Source organism: Abramis brama, assembly GCF_963993115.1.
Source record: "Abramis brama genome assembly, chromosome: 21".
NCBI classification, from domain to species: domain Eukaryota; kingdom Metazoa; phylum Chordata; class Actinopteri; order Cypriniformes; family Leuciscidae; genus Abramis; species Abramis brama.
Genome location: NC_139983.1, coordinates 27,722,924 through 27,738,562, shown reverse-complemented (window position 1 = coordinate 27,738,562; position 15,639 = coordinate 27,722,924). Strand labels below are relative to the sequence as shown.

Genomic DNA, 15,639 nt, shown 5'->3' with positions numbered 1-15,639 from the left:
TGACTTGTTGTATTTTAATGACACCACCCATAATATTTTTTTCCGATACTACGGAAGTCAATGGGGACCAGCAACTGTTTGGTTACCCATATTCTTCAAAATATATTCCTTTATTTTCAACAGAAGAAAGAACTTCATGCAGGTTTGGATCAACTTGAGGGTGAGTAAAAGACAGATTTTTCATTTTTGGGTAAACTATACCTTTAATGTATTAATTTCCATGACTTTACCCTTTTTTAAAGTTGTCTGTCATGTATTTTGTAAGAGGTGCAGCCCTGCATATGGACTCTAACTTTGCTATAAACCGTATGAGAAATGTGAACAAAAAGAAAAACTCACGCATGTTCACAATATCACATTTTATTACTTTAGACAGGTTTAGAATTAAACAGATACAATTGTCCAACATGAACAAAGTGCAAATTTTTCACAAATATAGACTAAGAAATGCATACAAACCAACTCACCAACAAGCAGAAAAACATTTACAAACACTTAAAATAAATAAATAGAATTTCATGACAAAGAAGCACAGTGAATGGTCTTTATCATGTTCGACTGCAAGGCTGTATGAAAACTGGCAAAACCCTGTTAAAATTTCTCTCAAAATGTTTTGAAGATTTATAATCAATGACTGGTCTATCAACTCAGCATTTTTGAGCAGCAAATATTCTCCTTGCAACTAACAATAAATCAGACTTTAAAATATTTTTAAAATCATATATATTGTAGGTTTAAACATTCTTTCTTTTGTTCAAATATGCATAACTCATTGCCTATTCATCCAATAGTGTTTGGCTGGGATTCATGCGTAGAGTTGGTAATGTCGACACGTGTCCCCCTAGTGGTCATTGAGAGACCTGCAGTATGTCCCTGTGGTTTGGCAGTGAAGGCACTGGGAACTGGGTGGTCAGGGAGAGCTGCTGAAACTTCTCTACCGACTCCTACAACAGCAAATGAGAAAAGCCATCAGAGAGCAATTTGTGAGAATTCCAGCCTCAGAAAATCATGTTTTGTTGTCTCTAAAATAATGAATGAACAGCATATGTAAGAAGCAATTACCTCTGGCCAAGATAACGCTGACAACTTTGGCCAGTTGGTGCCCACTTCCTTCTCTCCTAAAAGACCTCTCTCTATTAGCTGTCTTATCAGGAACAGGTAGTCATTCCTCTGTAGGATTAAAGGATAAACCAATGTTTAAATCAACACTGTTGTTGTCGTCACCTAAAACTAAACCTATAAAAAAAATGGTTCTCAGTAATCAAAATATAGCTAAAAAATAAATGGAGTATAAATATTAAATATACAAAAATGTCAACTTAAATATAAATTAGAAATTTAGTCATTTAAATTAGTCAAATTTAAACATATATAAAAAAATATGTTTAAGTGCTAAAATACTAAAATTAGTGTTATACAAAAATACATTTTAAAAAAAAAATTGTCAAAAGCACATTACAAAGTTACTAAAACTAGAATTAAAATAACACTGTTAAATAAAAAATAAAAAATGCACACAGGTTAAGAATGTAACAGCTCGGCAAAACTGCATCAACAAGTGATCAGTGGTTTTACCTCACTATCTGTGGCAGTGGAAATTGCAGTCAGGGTGGGTTCACTGTAGAGAAGGTGCAGAGGTGGAGAGGGACTCCGAGTCCACAGAATTAAAAACTTTTCCAGAAGAGCAGGTCTCTTGTTCCCCTCGGCTGAAAACACCAGAGGAAGCTCCCCAGATACTGTACATGGAAACAAACACAAACAGACACATTAGGGTATTAATCACTTTCAGAATTGACTTCATGTACCGTTCTCAGTTTTGCATTAATTGTTCTCTCACCAAGTTTGCAGGCCATCTGAACAGTACAACGCAACAGCATCTGCTCGACCACAGGAGCGAGGAGCTAGAAAAATACCAGGACACAGGAGAGAATTTGTAAGAAAGGTAAACCGTTCTAAATAAAGAATTAAAAACATTGAATGATGTTAGTACACTGAAGTAGTATGGGGGGGTCTGATTACTTTTCGGCATCCAAGTGTTTGTCCCACTCTGTCCAGCAGAGACTCAATCTGATGAACAGTGAAAACCTCCTCATCAGACCTGGGTCCTACAGACACACTCAGAACCTCCTGAAACATGAGACAAAATTATTTGAGATCTGACCCACAATTGAAAATTACTGTAAATTACCTTAGGTTTGCTTATTGCTGTCTAGTCCAGGCTAATTAATTGGCCAAAGTTCATGATACTGCTGAACATTAATTACAATGATTTCCAATTTTTTAATTCCAAATTCTACTGATAGCCATTTTCATTGGTAAACAGTATTATTTATATACTATTATAGTATTTAATCATATTTTGAATTAGCCTTTATAGATATTCAGTTTTCAATTTAATTTTAGTGCAAGTATTTAAGTGCATTTGTATTTGAATTTGTATTAGTTGTTTTTAATATTTGTATTTAGTTTTATTCACTTTAGTACTTCTTAAATTTCTAAACTTAATTTTTATTAGCTTAAGTTTGATTAACAATTACAACACTTCTAATGACCTTGTCCAAGAATAAAGAAACATTTTATTGTTTAGCAAATTTGACTATTGGTGTGAATTATGCGTTTGATTTCTCACTCAAATTCTCTCACAAATTTTATCAACCATCCTTCTTAATGAATCCATTTTAACAATTTTTTACAACTTGTCTGGATTACTAATTCCCAATAATTACCTTAACTTCAATTATGACTTCTGATCCAAGTGGAACCTTATGGTTGCAGCCTGAAACACACGAGGACCCAGCACTGAGCCCTGAGGCACTCCTCTGGACCTGCTGACTCTTGCTTGATCCCTCACCCTCTTCAGCATCCAAATTGAAGGTTGAGGGCACACTCTTAATCACCCTCTCAAACGCACTCTTCCACTCTCTCTTTAGCAGTGCTAAGGGAGACATTCATACAGGAATTTTTTTTAATCCCTATATTAAAAAAGGCTACAAAATATGTAATAAGTCTAAATGGAGAATCTGTCATTTTAAAATGTGAATAAAATTAGGCTTCACTACTTGTGATGTTGGAGGACAGCCAGCTGCAAGCCTTTTCTGTAGCCAAACGAGTGGTGATGCTCTCAGCTGTGGTCAGGACCTAAAACACACAACAACAAAAAAGAATCATATCTCGAAGTAAATAAATGATGATCCTGAAGTCTTTTTTCTAAAATTAACCACAAAATGAGATGACAAATAAGAGCATCACTGTACAGCAAATTTCCACCCAAGACAAACACTGTTATTGAGCATCTCATGGTATTAAGTGGATTGAATTAATGAAGAGTGACTGTTTAACTCACAGAAGGAGAGGTCTCCAGAGGAAGAAGAACTCGGACAGCTCCAGGGGCATTCTCACTGCAGAACCTATCATGGGAGATGTGACTAGTCCAAAACATGTCCTACAACATGATGTATATGTAATGAGAGAAGAGAGCTGCTGACCTGGTGGCTCTCTCCAGAGTCTGCATGCCTGCGTCACACAGCTGAGCACAGATAGAATCGTTTAGTTTGGCCGTGTTTACTCCTACCAAACCCAAACTATCTCTGAGAGTTTTCTCTCCACCCTTCACAAGCTCCAACACAAGCGTAGCCCTGCCACATAGAGTTAAGAAAATATGAAATGATGAAACGTGAAATCAAATTGATTTACATGGACTAACAGGCAGAAAGAGCCAAAAAAACTGACAAAATGGTGGGAGACTGACTTGATGTGTTTGACGCAGTTGGAACCGACTCTTTCCGCAACAAACTCTACAGTGCGTCTGAGAGATGGGGGCTGGTTGTGAAAAAAGGCCTGTTCCAAATCAACCTGTTAAAACACATGGAAAAACATGGACGTCTACACATGGATGACATGATCTCAATTCTTCAACAGATGGAAGGCATTTGCTTGCAGGATACCTGAAGTTTCTGTTGGGAACGGGTGGTGGAGGGTCCCCTCAGTTCTGCAGATGTGGGGGTGATCTTGCGAATCAAGCCTCCGCTCTTGGACATGCTACCAGCCACAAAAGCAGCAAGAAGTTTACGAAACTCCCCTGCAAAATGAATGGTGTAAAGGTACCAAAATCACCCTCAACTGGAATTTATTCCAACCGAAACTTAGTAAGACATTTTTTTCCAAACAGTCCACTCTCACCTAAATATGGACAGCAAGTTAAGAGAAGCTGTTGGTCCACTAATGGTAGGGTGTCCTTAAAAGAAAATATACAGTATTATACACATTGTAAAGGAAAATGAAAAGATAAATAAACATTTCTTTCCCTCCTTAAAAGGAAACGGCTAAATGTATCCAGAGCAGAAGATCAGTGTTCCACTAACCAGCCCCTGACAGCTTGTATTATTCTCCAGTTCCTTGATTTCTTCCTTTAGATCTGTGCTGAAGAAGAGATCTTCTGGGAAGATTGGGATCTAAAATAGGGACAGCAACAGAAAGATTTGACAGGCTCATAACCCACCTCTTTGTCCAGGCTGTATGATTTGGTCAATTTCAATTTGATAAATGTTCATCATCTCTTTTACAAAATGTTTAAAAAAAATAAAAAATAACCACACACACATTGAAACAGCACTTATTTTCAGTGTATGCAGAAACAGACTATCAAAATGATACAAGTCCCGTTTAGCCCATTCTCTGCAGTTCTTTATCAAACCCTGCAATCTCTTTGCATTCACACTGGCCTTGACCATATAACTGGATCCGGATCACTATTTGGGTGCATTTTGATTACATTTTTGACTTGCATGTTGTCACAACTTTTTAAATGATTATAATATAGCAATGTGGAATTATTATTATTTTAAATAATGCAACTTTATTATGCAATATAATAAATTATGGCGTGGTGTGATGTCAGAAGTACATTTGTCTAATTGCAAACAAAGCAGGTCACATTAGAGGTGCCCATCTGCAACAGTTTTCTGCCTGGTGTTTGATTTTTTTCAGCCCCACTGAAAGCGAGACATCTCACCTGGAAGAGCCAGCCCAAAACTGCCACCATGAGCAGCTGATTCATGTAACACAGCTCCCCTCCTCGACCCAATACCATCCTCCTGAAACACACAAATAAGCATGATTAAAAACACAATCACACAAAGATCATCTTTGACGTGTATGTGATAAACTCACTTGTAGATCTGGAGCAAAAGGCACAGAGCAGTCCTGTAACAAGGCAGAAATGGGCCAATATAATCCAGCATGGACAGGAACTCCACCATCCAGGGCACTGTCAGAATGGTGCGTCTCTGATACACTGAACTTCTCAACACCGCACACACATCCAGCACTGGAGAACTCTGACAATACACACAAGAAAACAAATTAGGTCCTAAAGAAGACATAGCTTGCTGGCAAAATAAAAAATTCTGGCCTGTGTACCTTGCTCCGCAGAGTGACTGCAGCGTCCTGTATGTCTCTTGATGGCAGCTCAGAGGTCTGGTAAGGCAGAAAAGAGATGAAGCCCAAAAACTTGGCCAGAAGTCGTGCCGTGAGAAGCACAGAGGAGAAACGTTGCTTCTCATCCTAAAACAAAGAGCCCAAAAATGTGTTTTAAACCCATTCAAAGCCTTACTTTGGAGTGGTTGAATATTTTTCTTTCTGGTCTAACCTGTTGCTCCATGTCTCCATCACCGGTCTCCTCTCCCCGGGCAGGGCTGGCGTCTGGACCGAGGATGGACACCTCGTCTAACTTCAGCAGCTGCTGACACAGACCATCTTTCAGGTGCTGGTTCAGCTGACAGCTAGAACAAAGATGACCATAATTAGAGCCAAGCATCAAAAACACATCAAGAACCTTAAAAACCTTAAAGAGTTTTGTAACTTTTAGTCTATTAAAATCAGCTTAGAATACCGTCCATGATACTGTACTCATAACAGCTAACAAAATGTACTTTAAGCAGGTATACACTAGCTTAGCATTTAAAAGCTTAGGGTCAGCAATTTTTTTTTAAAGAAATTAAAACTTTTCAGAAAGGATGCATTATATAAAAATTAAGCTTTGCCATCCTAGAAATAAATTACATTTTAAAATATATTCAAATAGAAAACAGTTCAAATGTATTAATATTTCACAATAGTCATGTTACTGTATTTTTTGATTAAATAAATGCAGCTTGGTGAGTATTTTGAAAGCGTCCTTGATTGCTTTTGTCCAGCATACAACAGGGTTCCCACACCTTGCTTAACTTCAAATTCAAGGACCTTTCAAGGACTTTCCAGGTCCAATACCCTCAAATTCAAGGACTTAATGTACCTCATGCGGGAAACACTTAACGTAAATGCGCTTAACTAGTGTAAATCAAGCAAGCTAGTATGCATAGGCCGTGAAGCGTTGGCGAAATAACACATTAGGGGACCGGAGTGAATATGGAATTTTTTCCAGAAAACTTATTGCACAAAATAAATTCAAGCACTTTCAAAGACTTGTCTCTACTCTCTATGTATGTTTATTTTCAAAAACTTTCCAGGGCCTTGAAAACATTTTTTCAGATTCACAAACTTTCAAGGATTTCAAGGACCCGTGGGAACCCTGATACAAGCTGTGATTTTGCTGTGCTAAAATGTAAACATATCTATTTGCCATTTAAACAATGGGAAAAGCACTTCGATAAGTACTGTCCTTTTCAACAGAAAAGTAAACTGCACTCAAAATAATTCATACAGCTGGAGCAAGACTTGCAAAGCTTAAATTATGACATCATGAAAGCATCAATTGCACATCTAAAAGTCCCAATGAGTCCGGTGGATACAACATTTACCAGCTGGCTGTCTGAAGGAAGCTCTTGAAGAACTCCTGATGGCCAGGAAAGGAAGGTGGAGGGCAGGGACCAATGAGTCCCTGAGGCTGGACCAGACGCTGCTGCAGGCGCTTCAGGCGACCCAGGCTGTCTGCCCCCAGCATGCCCAGCAGATCAGCGTCAGGAGCGTCACTGGAGGAGCCCAGCACACAAGGGCTCTTACACATCTAAAAAAAAAAGAGACAGAGAGAATATAAAAGGGACAGAGAGAGAATAAGAGGAAATGTGAAAATAATCAGCCACTTTGGCACACCTGGATCAGCTGCTTCTGGAAGAGTCTGGCAAAGTGAGAATGACTTCCTGCTGCTGTCAGCTGACTGACCATTATCCTGTGGGTATAATTTATAACATTTTAATTTGGAATCACAATCAAAATGATTGAAGGAGGAAATGTTTATCATTCATATAAAAAGAGCAAAGAATATACTATTAGTTTTAACTATAAAATGTCCCTTTTAACACTACCATTTTTTTTTTTAAAATAGTCACCTGACTCTATTGCCTAATGCTGCCTCAAAATCCCAGCCAGGCTCCGTATGAGAGTCCTCCCATTCTCTGATCAGCCCGTAAAACACATCCCTACAACAAAAGCAGAAAAAAATAACATGTCCTATATATATATATCAAGGCAACAAAACTGATAAATGACCTGAAACATCACATATTTGAAACATTTTTATGGTGTTCGGTGTACCTCTGCTTTTTAAATGTGTGGAAGCCCCTATCGCTGATAAAATTGGAACGGTTATCTGTGGCGGCCTGGAATGGTACTGAATGAACGAACAAGGGTGGACTGGGGAGCACCTGAGGAAGTGAGGACATTATTCAGCATGAGCTTTCAAATGTTACTTATTGGTTGCTTTTAAACTAATGCTTACTTTAGCTGTGCAGTTGTCCTGAGCTTGTGCCAGGCGATCTCTGAGGGATGGGGAGAAAGTCGCCACTCTCTCATTCTCAGACAGAAGCCGCAGAGTGCATTTGTCCAGGTGTGACACCAACCTGACGAACAGATAAGACAGAAAGTCAGGCACGCGGAATCCGATCTGAAGCAGTAAGCAGTAATGAAACTGTAATCAGACTTACTCAAACTGATTCTCCAACACTCTCACGGAAAAATACACACAGTTGTGGACATTTCCCAGGTAAGATTTCTCCAGCACCTCTTCAAGACCATAAATGAACAGGACACAACCAGGACATGACCAAATTAATCATTTTTAGATTGAACCATCCTCAAAACCAGAATAAATATCTAACTGGCGTGTTCAACAGATCCCCCTGCATGAAAATCATATTGTTTTTTTGTTCTATTCCATTATGGAGACTAGTCAATATGACAACAACAAAAACAATAATAATAATAATAATAATAATAATAATAATAATAATAATATAAAATAATTATATTGTAATTATTATTACTAATAAAAATATATTTATTTTATTATTAAAAATGCAAACAATAATACAATTATTTAAATATTACTATTACAATAATACTATTGTACTGTTAAATAAATCAAGTATTTATTTCACAGTAAATTTAAAAAGGCAAAAAAATACAAAAAGTGAATGTGACCCTGGATCACAAAACCAGTCACGTCGCACGGGTATAATTGTGGCAATAGCCAAAAATACATTGTATGGGTCAAAATTATCGATTTTTCTTTTATGCCCAAAATCATTAGGATATTAAGTAAAGATCATGTTCCATGAAGATATTTTGTAAATGTCCTACTGTAAAGATATAAAACATTTATTTTTGTGAGTGAATGCAGCACAATCGCAAACATAAATGGACAACTTTAAAGGTGATTTCTCAATGTTTCCATTTTTTTGCACCCTCAGATTCCAGATTTTCAATAGTTGTATCTCGGCCAAATATTGTCCTATCCTAACAGACCATACATCAATGGAAAGCTTATTTATTCAGCTTTCAGATAATGTATACATCTCAATTTAAAATGTGACTGGTTTTGTGGTCCAGGGTCACATATAAAAAAAAAAGAGAGAGCTTGAAAGAGCTTTTGCTGTTGCAGCTCCAAAACTATGGAATGTATTGCCACTACACATCAGACAAGCCTCCTCACTGTTTCATTTTAAATCTCTGCTTAAAACCCATCTTTTTACTCTGGCTTTTAACACCAGGTTATCGTGATTGATGTGATTTAAATGTGTTGTGTGGGCAGTGCATTTTATTTATTTATTTGATTTGATTTGACTTTACTTATATAATTGTATGTTGTTTTATCTTATTCTATTACTTTTATCTTATTGTGTTTATCTTTTTATCTTATTGTGTCTTTTATTGTTGTGGTGTACAGCACTTTGGAAACCTTGTGTTTGTTTAAATTGTGCTATATAAATAAAGCGGATTGGATTTGATATAAATGTTTTAGCTAATTTAGCTTCAAGTGCAGAATAATGCACGAGTAATGCATTTTTAAAGCTGAACTCTACTAGCTTTGTGTTGACAGCAGGATTATGAAACGCCTCATCTTTATGACATCTCTTCAGCATGATTTAACATGTAAGTGTAGTCAGAAGCCTTAAAGAATTTTAAATATTAATTTTAAAGAAAGTTTTTAAATATTGACACACCTGGACTGTCTTCACACACACTGATTCCTGCCTCTGTAGATTTAGAGACGGACACACCACGAGATGTCAGGAGCTGCAGCATGAAGAACAGCTCCAGGAAAACACATGGAACCAGATTCTCTACAAGCAAAATGCATTAAAACTTAAAACAGATGTAGCATGCTTATGTATATGTAAACTATCATTTAAAAGTTTAGGGTTGGCAAGAGTCTTAAGGCCCATTCACACTATAAACATAACCATAACTATATTAGCATCCACACCAACGAACGATTAACGCTCTGTTTATTATAAACGTGCCCAGCAGATTTGTCGTCTGCTGTTTTGCTCAAGCTCGTTAAAGCAGGATGGATTCTGATTGGCTGTCAATGTTTTTATTGTTCATCAGCTGGAAAAATTCATTCTGAAAGTGAATTTTCTGTGCTGTTATCGTTATAGTTGTGGTGCTATACTTTATATTTAGCATTTATACTCCTTTTTTATTTTAATATATTTTAAACTCTAATTTATTGTGATGGAATATAAAGTTCAAAAGAAAATAAATTTGTACTTGTACTTCTGTAAATGTACAAGTCTTTACTGTCGCTTCTTTACTGGCTGAGCTGTGAATCATCACATTGCCAAATATACTTTTCCCATTGCTGATTTTTTTTTATCAATTGTAAATTAATAGCGCAGTATACAGCACCCTCTGCAGGCCACTTACCTGAAATGCAGGTACAATACAGCTCTGCTAAGAGATCCAACTCTGATTTCTGTGTAACTTTGTCAGGGTCAGGGCAAGGTGACTGGGGGTCAGGGGTCACTTTTGATCCCTGCCTGTGCACTGTTTTGGTTGGGGTACAAATGGCGGGGGTGGTTGTCAGTGGGGAGCTGGTCTGCTGGGCAAGTTTAGACCTAGAGAAGATGAGGCGGCAAATGATGACAGAGAACCACAGAGATATAATTCAAACTGAATCTCACAACATAACCCAACATACCTTTCTCTCCTGAGCAGCTCTCTCTCTTCCTGCAGACTGAGAGGACTGGCAGCGGTCAGTTTGGCCCCAGCGCTCTCTGGTACGCTCTCAGGCAGGCTGAGCGGGGTGGACGTGAAGCAGCTCTTAGGTTTACAGTTAGGCCGCTCTGCACTTACAGGAGTTGGGTTAATTCTCCGTGAAGGTTTGGTTGCTCTGGAAAAACAGCAGAAAGGTTTCATTTGATCTTTCATATTCATAAAATTGCAATGAATACACATTTGCATCACTAAATAAAACATTCGAAATATGCAAAATTAAAATACAGAGAGGATCTGAATTGTTTTATTAGCAGGGTCAATGTCATGACGTAAAAAAGAAAAGAAAATTGCCTTTATCTTTCCTTCCCTATTGTGATGTATAATCAATTAAAACACTTCTGGGAGGCACAATGTAAAAATGTCAGGGTGAAACGACTGTCCTGATATTATAATGTAATAATATTATAATTAAATTTGGCATATTTCTATAATTTTGGTGTGTCTTTTTATTTCTTGGAAAAAATTAACAAAACCGCTTCAAAATAACTAAACTGAAAAGTATACAAAAGCAGACTGTGTGAATGGAATGGGAAAACAAGTCTCCTAAGACAATCAGTTAATTTGACCTATTTTAAAACAAAACTAGTTTAACAAAGTTAATTCATAAATCAAATATTCAATTTATATAATATTTTATTATCAATATTATATAAATATTTAAAAATAAATAAATAAATAAAAATAAATAAATATAAATATATATATATATATATATATATATATATATATATATATATATATATATATATATATATATATATATATATATATATATATATACATATACATATACAGGGTGGGCCATTTATATGGATACACCGTAATAACATGGGAATGGTTGGTGATATTAAAGTCCTGTTTGTGGCACATTAGTATATGTGAGGGGGCAAACTCCTCAAGATGGGTGGTGTGTACTAATATATACTAATGTGCCACAAACAGTGCCATCTGAAATTTTCTTCTTGAATGATCATTTTTAAAGGAGAAGTCCACAGTAGTCGATTGTCGAGTTCACGCGCGTGATCATAGGTAACTAAACCTATGCGCGTGAACTCGACAATCGATTACTTGTAATGACACATCAAGGATGTTAAGAGGCTAAAAGCAGGTTTAAAACTTGCCCCATTGAAGTCAACAGGGTGCAAATTTTAAAAAGAGGATAACATGGTGTAGGCAACACCGATTTTTGTCGTTGTTCTCTGTATTGACAGCACTCCAAATTTACAAAAAAATGAGCTCAATGTTTAAATTGACCGGAGTTCTCCTTTAACAAGCTTGTATATTTAAGTTCAGTAGTTTCACTTAAATAGCAATGAAAATGACCTATTAATTGTCATTTTAAATGTATTATATAATAAATATATAAATATTTATATATATTAATAAATATTAAATAAAATGTATAGTAAATATATTATATATATTAAAATAAAGTGTGTGTGTGTATATTATATATATATATATATATATATATATATATATATATATATATATATATATATATACACAAACACTTTTTATTATATATTCTAAAGTATAAATATATACTCGTATACATAAACATACATAAATACACATATTTGACTATTTTTTCATTATTTTATTGTCAATAAATGAGCTAGAAAGAGGTAAAAACCTATTTGAACCTAATATGAATTAAATTCTAAGAATTCGGCACATGTGTAGACTTTTTTATTTATTTACATTTAAACTGAAACCAGTTGATTCACTCGCTCTCTTGCACGCAGGGTCTCTCACGTGCACAGTTTTATATTTAGATATAAAGAGTAATATAGTGCAATGTTTTTAGACTGCTCAACGAGACAACGGCAGCAACCTCTCAGTCCCCCGGCTCCGTTCGAGACCAGTACGTTTTTTTGAACCGATCTTTCTGGAAAAGAGGTATGATTCATTACTTACACTGGTGAAGACTGGGCGGCACCCACTGGAGGAAAGTCTTCCAAATTATTGAAGTTGAGCTGCACCTGTGTTGGAGGCGACACTGGTTCAAACCTCGCTACACCTCTACTCCTCCTGCCACCTCCTTCCTCAGACACAGCAACACGAGTTCCCGTCTGTCGGCCAGACGCGCACCCCCCAAACCCCCCACTCCTCCTGCGGCCTTTGTGCTGCTGTGTGGAGGAGCTGGGCTGGACCTCTGGGGGTGACGTCATGAAGTCGCCAAGACTGGGACGCTGGGCGGAGCGGCGCTCGGAGGGTGTGTTGCGGGGAGAAGGGCTCCAGACAGAGCTGTAGGAAGGGCTGCTGAAGGCGCTGACGCCACTCAAACAATGAGAGCTGGTATATGAGGTCTCCTGCTCACTCCTCCCACCCACTGGGGACGCAGATGGGGCAGGAGAGAAGAGCTGGACTCGGCTGGCGCTGCGCAGACCCTGGACTGGCGTGGATTTGTTGCCTCTCCGCTCAGAAGAGTGCTGAGTCCTGACAGATCTGGAGGTGCTGGGGGTCTTGGCGGGTGTGGTGGGGCCATGGGTCAAAGTCTGACTACTCTGCTCTCGCAAAAAATTCAAAAGGAAAGGCACAAACTCCTCTCTGCTGACCTTGAATAGAAAGTCTTGGGATTCACAAACCTGCCGAAACAAAAAGAAACATCTAGTTAAGTCATGAAAAGACTTGAACAAACTTTAAAATTGAGCAAAACGAATGAAACTTTTTTTTTTACATTAAATTATCCATCTAAAAATAATTTAAGTAATTTCTCAGTAAAAGAAATACAAGAAATACAAAAAAATAAAATAAAAACTTTATGTGTGAAATACAACCCATTTATCTCTGTTTAACATTATATTATTAGTGTTGTCATAACTGAAACTAAAAATATTATTATTTGTTTCAGTAATTGAAATAAAGCTGAAACAACAAAATAAATAAAAATGTTGCCTTGACAATGGCATCTCAATGAAATTAATCACTTTAAGATGAAGTACTAAAATGACTAAAACTGCTAATTAAAAATTAAAACCTAATTAAAATTAATAAATACCATAATTGTACTTAAATAATTCTAAAATAACACAATTATACCTCGTAAGTTAAAATACCTTAGTTTTTTTCTACAATTTTGTGTAAGACTACAATGATGCAATTATACTGAGAATGTTCTGTTTTCAAATTATCACAAACAAAACAAGGTAACGTTATAGCTAATTTATGAAATATTTACATCCCCCAAAACATAAGTTATGTAATTTCCCAGAATTCCCACCAAAAAGAAACTTGATGACGACAACGTTCTCTTTTATTGCTCGAACGTGTTTTGTGGCGTTAACAGTTACCATCCAAATGTAGAACTTACATTTACCTTAAAAACAAAACTGTAAATACCCACATATAAAATAATGCGACTCTTTAATGGTTGTTTGCTAACGTAGCTATAGATTAGCTGACTGAATTTCAGGAAACCAATCACTCATACACTCCGCTACACAGTGACAGTGAAAAAACACAGCATTAGAGAGAGAGCGCGGTGTAAACTCTTACGTGTTGTGCTTTGAGCCAGAGCACTGTCTCGCTTAACTCCACTTTACTGTGTAGTAACGATTCCAAAAGAGCCGCCATTCTTCTCGGAGTATCATGAGAGTGACGTGCCTCTTGTCAGGGGCGGGATTGGCTGAGCAGTGCAACGCGCGCAAACCTCAACAACACTGAAGACATTGCCAGTCCTTCAAAATAAAAGTTCAGAGAACACTTGCGTTGGTTTGTACATTCCATTTGATTATTGAGTAAAACTTTTTCATATAGGGTCTAAAAAATATACATTAAAGTTAAATGTTTCTGTAGGCCTTTATTGGTTTAAAAAACAATTTATCTGTGTGTATATATATACAGTATGTATACATACATACAAAAATCAATTGTTCTCTAAACAAATATAGGCCTACAGAAACATTTAAATTTAAGATACAGATTGTTTTTGTTTTTTTTTTATTTTTTGTTTGTTGGTAAAACTTGTTTGTAACTCTTCTAACCCTGGTGAGTCCTTATGGGTTTGTTTTGTTTTTCAGTTGTTTTTTTTTATCAGTTTGCCTGTGTTAATGCCAACTGCTTAATCTTTGGGACAAAAGTGTGTATTTTTATTGAAATTTTACTATTTAACCTCCATTTCCTTTAATAAATCAAAATGTTTAATCCCTGGTCCATTTAACTATAAATCTACAGAGCCAATTGGATACATTATGCAGCTATATTGTGTGGGTGTATTGGTATGGATGTCAGAGCTTTGTATGAGTGTAATAAAAATAATTGTGTGTGTGTGTGCATGTAATATTTGAGAGATAAAAACTACTGTACTGCAAATCACAAATCCTGTGTGTATCAGTGGAGCTTTGCTGGCATCTAATGAGGAAAATTTTTTCTTTTTGTTAGGCAACACTGTGTGCCCTATGACCTTCAGGGCCATATTCCACACACCAGTTTTGGACCTGAATGTCTATCATTATGACAAACAGATGTTTCATAACAACCTTGAACAACCTGTACGTCTAGCCTCATTTTCTTTTGCGGAAAATTGATTATAGTGTTTACTGTTTACCCTTAAAAAGATCCATTAAATCACTGTATTTAGGACAATTGAGATGTTAAGTTATGATTTGTATAAGCCAAACCATAAGACTAATTCATCATGGATTCCTTAATTAAAATCAGATCTGAGGTTAACATTACAGTTTAACATTGTAAATGATCTAAAACAAACTGTAGCCATTTAGCAAGTTGTTAGCATTGTATACAATATATTCTATAGAAAACCTGACAGTCTCTTCAAGTAATGTTAACCTTTTCTTAGGTCAAGATCTTGTCAAAAAATGCTCTAAAAAAAACCTAAGAGTATTGAGAGTTAAATTTATCTCGCTCGTTTCTCAAAAGTGGTAATTCTCTTCTGGGTTTTATGACTATAAACAGAACAGTTCTAAGTGCTGAAATAAATACAACGCTGTTACCTATTTATTGGTCCATATAGCCATCTGTTTAGAATGTTATGAAGACAATATATTGTAACCACAAGGAACGACTTGTGTAGTAAACAAAACAGGAGACAATTATTGCCATATGGAAAACTGGAAACCCATTAATAGAACCATTATCCCTGATGTAGACCATGGACAAACATTAAGATTAGTCATAAGA

At 36.3% G+C, this 15,639-nt stretch overlaps 1 protein-coding gene across 1 annotated transcript; it reads right to left on the bottom strand.

Moving 5' to 3' along the window:
* Positions 1 to 344: 344 nt before the first annotated feature.
* cdan1 (codanin 1) lies at positions 345 to 14,109 on the bottom strand. Its single transcript, XM_084096503.1, has 28 exons — positions 13,996 to 14,109; positions 12,415 to 13,085; positions 10,418 to 10,609; positions 10,144 to 10,334; positions 9,438 to 9,557; positions 7,920 to 7,998; positions 7,715 to 7,835; positions 7,531 to 7,640; positions 7,326 to 7,415; positions 7,090 to 7,165; positions 6,798 to 7,003; positions 5,648 to 5,780; positions 5,419 to 5,562; positions 5,170 to 5,336; positions 5,012 to 5,093; positions 4,362 to 4,451; positions 4,180 to 4,234; positions 3,945 to 4,078; positions 3,749 to 3,852; positions 3,486 to 3,635; positions 3,344 to 3,407; positions 3,060 to 3,138; positions 2,727 to 2,935; positions 2,020 to 2,127; positions 1,838 to 1,901; positions 1,576 to 1,736; positions 1,063 to 1,170; positions 345 to 944 (listed from the first exon to the last, which is right to left on the bottom strand). Exons 1-28 carry the CDS (start codon positions 14,071 to 14,073, stop codon positions 849 to 851), a joined length of 3,882 nt encoding a protein of 1,293 aa, XP_083952629.1. The 5' UTR covers positions 14,074 to 14,109; the 3' UTR covers positions 345 to 848.
* Positions 14,110 to 15,639: the final 1,530 nt, after the last annotated feature.

Excerpts from the sequence above, each read along its gene's own strand:
- cdan1 (XM_084096503.1), bottom strand. The coding sequence starts at position 14,073 with ATGGCGGCTCTTTTGGAATCGTTACTACACAGTAAAGTGGAGTTAAGC. Across the intron at positions 7,836-7,919 it reads GTGTTGGAGAATCAGTTTGA|GTTGGTGTCACACCTGGACA; the intron begins GTAAGTCTGATT and ends TCTGTTCGTCAG. Across the intron at positions 7,416-7,530 it reads CACACATTTAAAAAGCAGAG|GGATGTGTTTTACGGGCTGA; the intron begins GTACACCGAACA and ends CTTTTGTTGTAG.